We start from the raw sequence: 14,267 nt of genomic DNA on the forward strand, positions 1-14,267 counted from the left end.
TGACAACCAAATTAGAGGAGATCCATATTTTTCTCCCATTCCCCCCAAAAAGGTGATCTAGCTGAATGTGGAAAGTATCAAACAATATCAGTAATATCACATTCAAGTTAAATACAGCTGAAAATCATTAAAAAATGGCTATATATATATATGAACAGTATGTAGATAAGTAATTGCCAGACGTTCAAACAGAATTTAGAAGAGGCCACGGCATCAGGGCTATCATTCATGATGTCAGATTCATCCTGTCTGAAAGTAAAGAATATCAGAAGCATGTCTTGTTGTGCTTTATTGACTGTACAAAGGCATTTGACTTGGTGGATCACAACAAATTAGGGATGATATTGAGAAGAATAGTAGTCTCAGAGTACTTATTTGTGCTCATTCAAACTCTCTAACTAGACCAGGATCTGGTTGTGTGAACAGAGCAGGGGAACACTGCAGGGTTTGAAATTAAGATAGGAGTGTCTCAGGGTTGTATTCTCCCTCCATACCTATGTAATCTGTATGTTGAGCAAATTATCCAAGAAGCTGGACTCTAAGAAGAAGAATGTGTCACCAGGACTGGAGGGAGACACATCAATAACCTCCATTATTGACAATAAAGCTGCAGATAACACAATCTTGCTTACTTGAAGTGAGGAGGATGTGAAACACTTGATGCAGAAGATTAAGGAATCCTACTTTTGGTATGGTTTACATCACAATGTCAAGAAAACAAAGATCTTTACCACTTAACCAATAGGCAACATCATGCTGAATGGAAAAGAGATCGAAACTGTCAACAACTTCATCATACTTGGTTCAACAATTAACACCCTTGGTACCAGCAGCCATGAAATAAGGTGACATATTACACTTGTAAATAATCTGTAGTTAGGGACCTCTCAAAATTATTAAGGAGTAATGATTTCAGTTTGAGAACTAAAGTGTGTCTGATTCAGGCCTGGTATTTCCAATTACTTGGTAGACATCTGAGAGCTGAACAATGAATAGGGATGAAAGAAGGAGAATTGATGACTTTAATATGAGGTGTTGGAGAAAGCACTGAACATCCCAAGGATGGCCAGAAGAACAGATTGGAAAGGGAGCAGCCAGAGTGCTCTTTGAAGGCAAGAAGGATGAGGATTCTCCTCAGATACTTTGGGCATGTTGCTAGGAGGAGATTTTCCTTAGTGAAGGAGATGAGGCGGAGAAAGGTGGAGGGTCAGGGAAGGAAAGGGTTGACCAGCTGGATTGACATGGTGACTGCCACAATGGACTTTAGTGTGTTAAGAAGTGTGAGGAGTGCACAGGACAGAACAGGGTTCAGATTTGTTGGCCATAGGGTTGATATAATTCATTCTCAATTTAATCGCACCTAACAACAACAAAAACAACTAAGAACAATACCTTTTAAAAAAACCCCAAACACCAAAACCACAAATGGTGACTTTATATATGGACCACACCTGATGGATTTTATAAGAATCAGAAATACTACTGCTGTGGAAGACATTTAGGGAGAGCTCAACACTGGCATCCAAAATATGATGAGGAATTAATTACTTATGTTCAAATTGAAATTAAAGTTGAAGATAATGAAAGAAGTCCACTAGAACCAAAACATGGCCTTTAATCGCTCCCATTTTTTAAACTGTCTAAATTTAAAAGTCACTTTAAGCATGTATTTGAGGCATTGAACACCGGTGATTGACAACCAGATGAGTTTGGGAATGACATCAAGGATATCTATCACCCATGAAGAAAGAAAAAGATCCTTTCAAAAGTAAATGAAAAAGAAAAAAAATTAATGCCAGAAGAGACTCTGAAAATGGCACTAGGACATTGAGAAGCCAAAACAAAGAGAAGAGACACTTAAGGAAAAAATGCTGAACACAGAATTTCAAGGAACAGCTCAAGAAGACCTCATTACAGTATTATAACAAAAATATGCACAGAACTGGAACAACAGAATAAAAACCATAAATACTACAGGCAATACAATTCTATTTGCCACAGGAGGTAGTTTTGGGTTGAACATCAGTGTGCTGGGAGGTAACAACAAGGAAGGATAGTCTAAGAAGTTGCGGCTAAATATTTGAACTTTAAAAGTCTTTGACAGTTTTTCCAGCCCAAATGGTCTAGAATATTCCTCTTAGCAGCTATTTTGTTCTTCTCTCCTATGTGTGTAGGATCATACAGTCTGGCAACTAATTGCATTGCTTTTCTGAAATGAGTATCACTGTACCATGAACAATTTCTAGGTAACAGTTCTGTCGCTCCTGTAGCTAGATTTCTCTCCCTGGCCACATGTCATGTTCTTCCCTGAACTGTTTTGACTTTTAATTTGCTCAGTGGTTTGGAGGACATCATTTACAGAACCATTGGCTAGTTTTGGTTAAGGCTGCTTCAATCCTCAGCTTTTCAACTTGATTCCTCTACTATCTACTATATCTCCAGTATAATTTTCTATATCCTAATTTCAGCATTTATATAAATAAAGCACTGAGCTGGCACTAATCCTTTCGTTGACCTGTGGGGAGCAGTATGAGGATGGGTAGCAATTTGAAAAAAAATTAGTAAAACAATGTTTGGGGGGGAAAAGCCTCAAACCAACAACAATAACAAAATGAAGCCAGAGAGAGTTCAATCAGCAGGGTGATTCTAATTACTAAGCCATTTACATATAGGTTCTGTTTAGAGAAGAATGAGTGTGTAGAGAAGAGAGCATGTCAAAGAAGAAGACAGTCAAATCAAATGATAGGATTTCTATAGAAATGAAAATTGGACAGACAAGGGTAAGACTGAATATCCATAAGGACTAGCAACAAGACAATATTTGAATATTGCACAATTGGGCAACTGCTGTCAGGGACCTCTCCAGAGTACTGAAGAGCCACAATGTCAGTCTGGAGACTAAGGTACACTTGATTTAGGCCATAGGCTTTGCGATTAATTGCTACGTGTCAGAAAGCTGGACAATGACTAGGATGATAAAAGTAGAATTGATGCCTTTGAGGTGTGGTGCTGGAGAAAAGTATTGACTACACGATGGTGACTAGGAGAAAAAACAGGTTCAGCCTAGATAGGGTGAAACCAAACTTCTCCTTGGAGGCAAGTATTCTGAAGCTTTTTCCTGACATACTTTGGACATGTTTCAAGAAGGGACCAGTACTCAGATAGGAACGTCATACTTGGGAGGGTGGAGAGACGGCACAGGAGAGAGGAAGACTCTGGAGATGGATTGATTCAGTCACTGGGGTGGTAAAGGTAAGTATTTCAGAGACAATAAGGTTGGCACAAGATAGAACAGGGTTTAGTGTTGTTGTACATATGGTCGCTATGATTTGCAAGAGACTCAATGACACATAACAACAACATGATAAGAGAGAAATGACACACTCTTATCTTTTACAGTAAAAATTTAACCTCTTCCATCAAGAAGCTTACATATACTCCAATTAAAAAAAACAAACAAACCCAAGCTGTGAGTTAATTCCTACTCATTTGCTCCTTTGACTTTTCAATACTATGGCTTTCTGAAACAGATTGTCAGGTCTCCGTTTCAAGGCATCTCTTAATAGCCTAGAACCACCAACCTTTTGGTTAGTAGCTCAGTAATTAACCGTTTGTGTCAACTAAAGACTCTTGACATGTATTTTAGGTCAAATTTATCCTAGCATCTTCTATGCTAGACATTTCTTTACAAATTATTTTACTTTCATAGCAACTCTGCATGGTTGGTGCAGTTTCACAGATGGAGGACAATAAAGTTCAAACAGCATAATTAATATGTGAAAATTTGCAGCCTGGATAAATGAGAGACCTAATTTGAGTGGAGTATGGTTCTGAACTCCATGTGTTACCACAAGAGCTGTGTTTTGGGTCACAGGGTTTTTAAAAACGTTATGATGGTTTTGAATCATGAACATGAAAAAGAGGATGTGTACATATAATTCTTTTTTTAGAGGCAAGATTTATGTCATGTTACATTTATTCTCTCTGCCAAGGAAAATAGGACTTAAGCTACAAAACAGCAACAATTCAACCTGGAACAAAGCTCACTTCCCCGGTCAACTTTCAGCCAAACAATGGACAGACCTGACAGGTGACCAGTAACACCACGAGACACTCATTATTTAAAGTAGCTAGTTAATTATGAGGAAAAGAGAACATTTGCCCAAAGACAAATTCCTCAAAATTAGAAGAGATGACATAGAAAGATTAATAGAAATAATAAATGGTTCACGTGTCTTTATATTGTGGTTTTGTAATGAACCTTGTATTGCAAAATGTGTATGAACATTTGAATGGAAAACAATTTCTTTTCTAAACTTCCACTCAAGCTGCAACTTTAAAAAAGATAGAGTAAAAACTATGCTATTTTAGACTTATTCATGTGACCTTCTCTAAAGAAGGGAGCTCTGGTGGTGTAGTCAGTAGGGCGTTGTACTGCTAACCCAGTGGCTGTGTTACCCTGATGGTTGGAATCCACAGCAGGTCCATGGGACAAAGGTGGGAGGAGAGTGTTGAATATACCATGGACTGCTAGGAGAACAAACACTTTTGTCCTGGAGAGGGTGAAGGAAGGCTGCTCCTTGGAGGAAAGGATTCTGAAGCTTCGTCTGATATACTTTGGACATGTTGCAAGGCGGGATTAGTCCTTGTAGAGGGACATCATGCTTGGAAGCATGGAAAGACAGTGAAGGTGAGGAAGACCCTCAATTAGTTGGATTGATTCCATCACTGGGGTAATGAGGATACATGTTTCAGAGACAGTAAGGTTAGCAAGAGATAGAGCAGGGTTTAGGGCTTTTGTACATAGGGATGCTATGAGTCATAAGTGGCTTGACAGCACATAACAACAACAACAACAATCTTCTGTCACGCAATTTTCAACCTCTGAAAATTTGCTGAAGGATGAGTTAGAAGTCAGTTCAGACTTAAAAAGCAGCTGTGAGGTGTTTTACTAATTATATGTGCATATAAAAAGTGATCTGACCTACAACCAGGAAAAGATAAAATAGATGAATGGGATCTTCTAAAAATCAAATCCCTATGCACATCCAAAAACTTCTCGAACAGGGTAAAAAGGGAAGTCACAAACTGGGAAAAAGTATTTGGTAATGACATATCAGATAAGGGACTTATATCCAGAATTTATAAAATACTTGAGCACCACAACAAGATAAAGGTAAATAATCCAATTGAAAAATGAGCACAGGATATGAACAGGCACTTCACCGAAGACGACTTTCAGATGGCTAACAAGCACATGAAGAAATGTTCAAAATCCCTAGCTCTAAGAAAGATGCAGATCAAAACAACTATGAGATATCATCTCACCCCAGTCAGAATAGCAAAATTCAACAGAACAGCAAGCAACAAATGCTGGCGAGATTGTGGAGAAACTGGAACCCTTTTCACTGTTGGTGGGAGTGTAAAATGGTGCAACCACTGTGGAAGGCGGTATGGAGCTTTCTCAAAAAGTTACAAATAGGGATACCATTTGACCCCGCAATACCACTACTGGGAATATACCCCAAAGAGACCATAAATGACATCCAAGCAGATATATGCACACCCATGTTTATTGTGGCTTTGTTCACAATAGTAAGGAGTTGGAAGCAATCTAAGTTCCCATCAACAAAGGAATGGATAGAGAAGCTGTTGTATATTCACACAATGGAATACTATGCTGCTTTGAAAAACAAGGAACTCATGCAATATTATTCAAAATGGGTGACCCTGGAGGACATTATGCTGAGTGAAGTATCTCAGTCACAAAAGGACAAACACTGCATGGTGCCACTGTTGTAAAACAGGAATGACCTTGGGGTCAGGGAAAGACTAACAAAGATGGATTCAATAATATATACTGCATTTAAACAGATGAGGGAGAAAACTGTTTAAAAGGGATATGTGATTAGCTATTTTTGCCATGACAGGAGTCTAGAGCAAAGGCTACATGGTGGAGTGGACCTGCGGGAGGGTTTGTAAAACAATGAAAGAGTTTAACTTTTCCAAGAGGGTAGTGTACTAGTGGGGAGGGTTGGGAGGTGAGAAAAGTGCAACAATGAATGAATGGGGGAAAATGATATGGTGGTGTGGTTCATAGATCCTTGTGTCACTAACTAAAAGGCTAAATTTCTTCAGTGGTTCAAATCTACCAGTGGATAATTGGAAGAAAGATAAACAGTAAGTCTTTTCATGATTTACAGTCTTGGAAAGCTGAGGGAGAGGCACTGTGGGTTAGGATAACAGTGTGAGTTTTTTAATTTGATGTTTACACTAAATAAATAACTCCTGATTAGGAATATAATGGGATTGGCAAAGATTGAAATTATATTTGTCTTCTAGAATTATCTTCTAACTGCCAGTATAAGTCTCCTGAATTTCTGTAAAAATTAATACTATAAAATGCTTTGTTTCTAAATCAACCTTGTTCTTTTGGTGGGTTAAAAAAAAAGATAAAACAAAGAAGTTGAAAAATTACTTCCAATAAAATATCTGGATTATGAAATTATCAATAGTAGAATTATTTGTTTTAGTAAATATTACATGTGTATGCAATTGTTGGTTATCACCTGTCTCAGAAAGTTAGGGGGAAACTGACTATATACAACAGTTTCTATCCTTGAAATTTCTACATCTATCATTTATTTCTTTTCCACTTAAAAGACCATGAAATGTGTTTGTTGCCAATCTTATCACATCCTGTTTGGAAAATGAAAAGAAGTTTTCTTTCCCATATGTCATGATTCATGTTCTAGTTCTGTCCTTCTGAAGTTGTTAGGGTGAGGACTTGTTAAGGTAACTGAGAACCAGCAGGTAATACAAACACCCAGTTATCTTCTGAGGGAGGCATTCATCACCCGATACACTGGGGAGATACAGGTGACTGCTGGGGAAGTTGGTTGTCTGATTGCAAACTTTGCTCCACAGGAAGTCAAGAGAACCTCCCCCCTACCCTGAATATAAGTTATTCATGAGCTTGGGGATGAAAGGAATGTGATGGACTTCAGAAATATAAAATGCCTAATGTTGTCTCAGTGTCAAGGAGAAATGCTTTTATCTTCATGAAAGAGAGAACAGAAAGAACTTTTTTTCTTAAAAAAAAAACCTCAACTTTTTTTGTTTTCCATGACATACATAGTACAGAATTAATTTTCTTCCTCCTTTCAATTCACCCACCTCCCTATTCTCATCACCTTTCTTAAAACTGTGGAGTGAGGGTCTTAAGAAAGAATGAATTATATATGTGAGGCTATAATGCTAACAGCATGTGTAGTGCTTTTTCTAGATATTATTTACTCACTCTAACAAAGAGCTTGCTTTTCATAGTATTTGGTTTTCTCTGTAGCTGGCATCATTATTTTATAGAATTAAATTCTGGTAAGTAAAATTAGAAAGCTCTGCTATTTGTGAAAGCTCACTTTGTGCCACATACTGTGTTCTGGGTATATTATAGTGAATCCTATCCTTCCCCTACTGATGATATTAGCAGGTGAACTGCTACTCAATTCCCCATTTTACACATGGAAAAACTGAGACCTAGAGAAACTGAATGACTTGTTTAGCCTATTTCTATTCAATGCACCCATTTAATTGGAGGCCATGAATGGCACCAGTGATTAAACTCTCAACGACTTTCTAAAAGGCCTGATATTTGAAAATACTAAATGGCGTCTTGGTAGACAGGCTTTGGTCACAGCCTTGAAAAACTTATACAACAGATCTACTCTCCACACAGGGACCCACTATGAGTTGATTCAACTAGATCACAACTAACAACAATGCTCTTTTAGATACTCAGAATGTGCTCCTGAAGATGTATCAAATCACACAGCCTGTGCTCTAAATCTCTCCTGTTCTAAGTGGTTCTGGAACCACACCACCACATTCCCCAGGAACTTGTCAGAAATGTAGACTCCTTAGTAGTGTACTAGTAAATGTTTCACAACCAGCTTTTTTTTTTCCTTTTTAGAGGGATAGGAACAGTGGTTAGTAGTATTTGCTGATTATCATGGTATAAATGCCTCCACTGTGACAGATTAAGGAGCCATAATAGACTAGTGAACATGTTGATCTGCTAACTGAAAGATGAGCAATTCTAATTCATTAACTGCCCTTGGGGGAGAGGTGGACAATTTCCTCCCATAAACTTTTACTGTCTTAGAAGCCCAAGGGAAAGCCACCATGAGCCAGAATGGATTTAATGGCAATGGGTTTGGTTTCTGGATTTTATAGCCGATTGTTAGCTGTGAACATGAAGTTACTGACCACGGAGATGATAGGTGAACCAAACATTCAGCTCTGGAGGAGCAGTAAGAACCAACCAGAACATACTACTGCATCTCAGACCTATGGAATTAAAACTTTTATTTCAGCAAGTTTTGCAGGTGATTTACATGCTTAAGAAGAACTCACCTAAGCCAACGTTTCATATTGCCTCATTTGGTGGAATCCAATGGGATATTTGGTCTTTGCTATTTCTTCATCTATTAGCACATTGATTTAACAGGACAGAATTCTTGTTGGCAGTGCTGACACAGAATGAAAGTCTAGCTTCTTATCTCTGAAACCTGTTGAGTGGGGCTCAGTGTAACAAAAGTGGTGCTCATGGAAGTTACTCACTGACTCAATAGAAATGTAGTCATGTACATGGAGGAAGGACCAGGAGAGCTAAAAAGTGCTCCTCACATACTTACGCATGGCTTTTTCAAAATGGGTAAGAAAACGTGTACTACAAAACATGTAGGGATCATAAAGTGAGCCCTTTCAGTTTCTTCTGCTATCACTTAAGCCATTGTCCTGCACCACTGTCCTTTTATGCCATGTGTGCAATGGCGAGAAAAATATGGTAATAGCATATTTGTATTTAATAATATTTAATTTAATAATATTCTATTTAATATTATTATATTTATATTTAATATATATAATAATATTCTATGTAATTTCTATCCAGACTCAAAACAAACTGAAAACATGTCTATTTTTCTTCTTTTGCACATAGGAAATTGGTTTAGTGTTTTGTAGGGATTAACACAAAAATAGAGTGTACTCTTGCAAACTTCCAAACTTACTCTACTCATGTTGTTGTTGTTGAGTAGAATCGAGTCAGAACCAACTCCTGGCTGACTCTCCAGCAGGTTTTCAGAGGCTATTAATTGCCTGGGGGAGATTCCCCATCCTCCTGTGGAGCTGGTGGATTTGAACAGCTTGCCTCCAGATTGTTTTGCATCTCCTCACCACTAGGCCACCAGACCACAATAAAATAGTGAATGAGAAAGTATTGGAGAAGAAAGAGAATTTGAAAATTATTTAGAATAAAACTCTCTTATGGCAGATGGAAATAAGGTTAGTTACATATAACTGTGGGGTTATTTATGGGACGAATCAATTATAGTCTACTTATTTCATAGACTCTATTGTGATTTACTCTTAGGATGTCACTGCCTATGTCTTTTATGTTTTTTATTTGTTAATGGTTTATTTACGAAGGGAAACTATTCCTTAAGTGACACAGTCATGCTGCACAGTTCAGGAACACAGGTCATGGAACTCAATCCAGAGAAATTCTGTACATTCCAAAGTTATTTTACACTCTGAAAGATACCAGCTTTCCTCATCTCCTCAAAATCCTTCATGGCATCAAAATTTCTATAGAAATCCACATATGCCTTCTTTCTTCGGTCAGCCACAGCAAACTTATAGCAAGCTGCAACGCCCAGGGACAGAGTGATAGCTATCGTGAGATGTATGCGCAGACGCTTGGCCAGCAGGCCTCGCATCTGAGGTTTTGCCAAAGCACGGGAAGACATGTCGGTCGTTCTTCTCCCTCAACACCAACGTCCTTCCTGACTGACAGAGAAATGGGCAGTGCTGACACTTTTCTAAAATTACTGCTCCTTTCATTCATTCGGATGACTTCAAAGCCTGCCTGCAAATTGATGAATCCCAAAATGTTGTTTCTGTGATTGTTGTTAGGTATCATCAACTGAGTGAACTATAATTTATAGGAACCCTAGTGACAACAGATCAGAACGTCACCTTTTACTGCCACATCCTCACCATTTTCACCGTGCTCAGCCCACTGTTTCAGTCATTGTTTACCTGTCTCTTTGAGGATCATGTATGTTCCTCTGTTTTGCTGACTTCTCCCATTGTGATGTCTGTTTCCAAGGATTGAGCCTTCCTGACAATATGTTTAATGCATATGTGATGAAATATCACATTCACCTGTAAGAAGCACTTGATTGCACTTCCTCTGAGGCATTTTGTTCTGTTTTGTTTTTTCAGTCCATGGTGTTTTCAATAATCCTTGCCAACACCACAATTCAAAGGCATTGATTCTTCTTCAGTTTTCCTTGATCATTGCTCAACTTTCAGTGCCATACTAAGAAGGCAAAGTTCTGGGGCTACATTAGGCACATCTTGGCTTTTAAACTGATATTCTTGCCCTTTAACACGTCAGAGAGGTCATGAAAACAGCTTTTTTAAGTGCAACATGTCTTTTGATTTCTTAATTGCTATTACCATGTATGTTGATTGTAGATCTAAGTAAAATTAATTCCTTAGTAACATCTATCTTTCCTCAGTCTATCCTGAATTTGCTTACTGTACCAGGGATGAAGATTTTTGTATTCTTGATGCTGAGATGCAATCCTTATTGAAAGTTGTATTCTTTAGTATTTTTCAGTAAGTGCTTCAAATCTTCTTTAGTCTGTGGAAGCAAAGTGTATCATCTGAAGTTGGTTGTTAAGAGTCTTTTTCCGAACCCGATGCCACATTCTTCTACATATCATCTGATTTCTTAGCAGGAGTGACATCCACTTCCTAAACCACATACCTCTAGAAACTCTGTGAACATAGAGAAATGATGGTAGTTACAGAATAGGGTTCAGGTCTTTTGTTCATAGGGTTGATATGAGTCATGCCCGACTTGATGACATTTAACAAGAACAACAACATAGTTTGAATAGGTATGGTAAAGATTGTATATGCATGATGAGAGCGTACAAATCTGAGACAGACTTTTCCTTATTTTAAACCATTATTAGACCAATAGACAACATCAACATAAATGGAGAAAAAATTTAAACTGTTAACAACTTCATCTAATTGGATCCACAATTAACACCCTTGGTACCAGCAGTAGGGAAATCAGGAGATTAATTGCACTGGGGAAGTCTGCAGGACTTTGGGAACTTTCCAAATTATTGAGGAGAAATGATATAATTTTGAGGATTAAGGCGTGTCTGATTCAGGCCACGGTCTTTCCAGTCACTTGCTCTACATCTGAGAGTTGCACAATAAATAAGGATGACAAAAGAAGAATTGATGCCTTTGAACTGTGGTGTTGGAGAAGAACACTGAACATCCAGTGAATTGCCAAAGACAAATAAACAATTCCTTAGAAAGGATACAGTCAGAGTGTTCCTTGGATGCAATGATGATGAGGCTTTACCTCACATACTTGGGCATGTTTCTAGGAAGGACTATTGCTTGGAGAGGGCATGATGCTTAAAAAAAGTGGAGAGTCGGAAAAGGAGAAGACCCTCTCCCAGGTGGATTGACATGATGACTGCCACAATGGGCTCTAGTATGTCAGAAAGTGTGAGGATGGCACAGGACAGGACAAGGTTTACATCTGTTTTTCATAGGGTCACTATGAGTCGTACTTGACTTGATGAAATATAATAACAGCAAATGTATTCCTTTTTCTGTTTGGACAACTATTTCTTGAACTGTGTTTAGGTTTCATGTGAGCTCAATTAAACATTCTTAGATTCACATTCTTCTCATTGTTGTCCTTAATGTATTATCTACATTGTTGAGGGTATTTAAATAGTCAACAACAACAAAACTAGACATTTTTCTTGTATTTCCTATTTTTAGCCAAAATGCTTCTGACACCAGACTCATGAGCTTTTTATTAGACTTCTTTATGTATCGATGCTTCAAATTCATCTTCTTATCTCCATTTTTCTCAAGGCTGTTTTTCTTCCTTTTAGCATTTATACTAACTCTATCAGAGTACTTAGAACACTATATTTAATTGCTCAATGTCTTGTCTGTATATCTAAAACCATGAAATAATGGCTGTTCTTGGTTTATTCTTTATCCGAGCAACCAATATAATGTTTAGCACACGGTAGAATGATTACCAAGTGAGATAATCTCAGTTCTTCAGAAGGCATAGATGGAGGAAAAGGATTGATGCCATTGTTTTATTAGGGGGAAGCACCTATGAATCAATTATGTCATTAGTGTCATTGTTACATGACTTCGAGCCACCTACAATGTATAGTGACCATATGCACAACAGCTCTGAACCCTGCCCTATCATTTCTCCAGTCACTGAGTCAATCCATCTCATCCTGGGTATTCCTCTCCTGAATTGTCCCTCCACCCTTCCAAGTATGATGTTCTTCTCCAAGGACTAGTCCCTCCTGGACATGCCCAAAGCATGTAAGATGGAGCTTCAAAATCCTTACCTCTAGGGATCAGCTTGGTTTAACCTTTCCAAGACAGACCTGTTTGTTCTCTTGGCAGTCTGGGGTATATTTAACAATCTTCTTTAGCACTACAACTCAAAGGCATCAATACTTCTTCTTCTCTCGTCCTTAGTAATTTTCCAGGTCTCTGATGTATAGCAAGTAATTGGAAAGACCATGACCTGAATCAGGCACACCTGAGTATCAGGACTCACTTTGTTGCTTGTCAGTATTTTCCTGAAGTCCCTGGCATGTTAAAATGACCTAGAAACCATCAAAATAAGATGGAAGGAATACAGAGTCACTCTACCAAAAAGAACTGGCTGACACAGAAGAATTTCATGAAACAATATATTATTAAGAGGCAATGGTGATGAAGGAGGAAGTTCAAACTACCCTGAAGAACTGGCAAAAAATAAGGCCCCAGGGATTTATTTAATACTAATTGGCATATTTCAGCAAATAGATCCTGCCTAGGACATGCTCACCAGGTTATACCAAGAAATCTGGAAGACAACTACCTGTTCAACTTTCTGGAAAAGATCTATATTTATTCCCATTCCATAAAAAGGTGAACTGACAGAGTGTGGAAACTTTTGAACAATGAATCACATATAAGGGGTCAGAATATTTAAAAACACACACATACTAAAAAACCCACAAATAAAATAGTCAATACAAGGATTTGTTACCAACTTGACCACCTACAATGTTTTTTTAAACTAAGATGTAGTTTCATCCATTAGGAAGAAAAGGGAGAAATAAATTTATCTACTGGTTTCTATCTCCACATGACTGTAGATTTACTTATTTGTGTTTCAAAAAATCTTTACTTCCAAGTTACATATGGATGAGTACCAAGCAGTTCCATGACATCCCAGTGTTCAAAGCCAAGAATGGGAATCCTAGTATAGAAGGTAAGTGACAAATAATATGGTATGTGAATTATTTCTGATGGTTGATTGTTTTTAGGTACTTTTGAATTAACTATGACTCATACTCACCCTATCAATAGTGGGTCTGAACCTTGCACTATCCTGTGCGATCTTCATCCTCTCTGTAATCCTTAAACCCACTGTTACTATCACTATATCAGACCATCTCATTGTCTTCCTTTCTGTTGCTACCTTCCATCTTTCCAAGCATGTATCTTTTTCCAAGGACTGCATGCTCCTAACAACATATTTAAAGTATAGAACACTAAATTGATGATCCATGCCTCTAAGGAGAACCCTGGCTGCACTATCTTTAAGATACATTTGTGTGTTCTTTTGACAGCCCATAGGATACAACTTGAAGACATTGATTCTTTTGTTATCCTTATTAACTGTCCAACTTTCAGATGGATAGCAAGTAATCGAAAGACTATGGCTTGGATTAAGTGCACCTCAGTATCTAAACTGATATCATTGTTCTCTAACACTTTAGAGAGTTCCTTGACACCACCTTTCCCTCATGCAACACCTTTTTAAAAAATTATCCTCAGCCATCTCTTTTTTTATCACTTCTACCTTCAGTCACTAAAGTACTTCTGAAATATACACCTATACATCTCCACCCACTGTTGTTTCCTTAGCTTGAGATGGCTCTGGTTTTTGCCCAGGTTTATATCATGATCTTATTTCTGCTTTTGTCTCATCACAAATCATTCCTCTGATTCTGATACTTCAATTGTGCTCCACTTCTTTCCAGATAGGATAAAATCTCCTCAACATAATTTGCAATAATTTAATTTGCTTCTTCACATTTGATGCTATCTGTTCCCTTATCACACCCCTTCTT

General features: G+C 37.9%; 1 protein-coding gene across 1 annotated transcript; it reads right to left on the reverse strand.

Annotated features, from left to right (window-relative positions):
* Positions 1–9,581: 9,581 nt before the first annotated feature.
* LOC102872044 (cytochrome c oxidase subunit 6C-like) lies at positions 9,582–9,809 on the reverse strand. Its single transcript, XM_006891109.1, has one exon. The coding sequence runs from the start codon at positions 9,807–9,809 to the stop codon at positions 9,582–9,584; it is 228 nt and encodes a 75-aa protein (XP_006891171.1).
* Positions 9,810–14,267: the final 4,458 nt, after the last annotated feature.

Source organism: Elephantulus edwardii, unplaced genomic scaffold (assembly GCF_000299155.1).
Source record: "Elephantulus edwardii isolate Elephantulus edwardi_28Jun2011 unplaced genomic scaffold, EleEdw1.0 scaffold00095, whole genome shotgun sequence".
Taxonomy (NCBI): domain Eukaryota; kingdom Metazoa; phylum Chordata; class Mammalia; order Macroscelidea; family Macroscelididae; genus Elephantulus; species Elephantulus edwardii.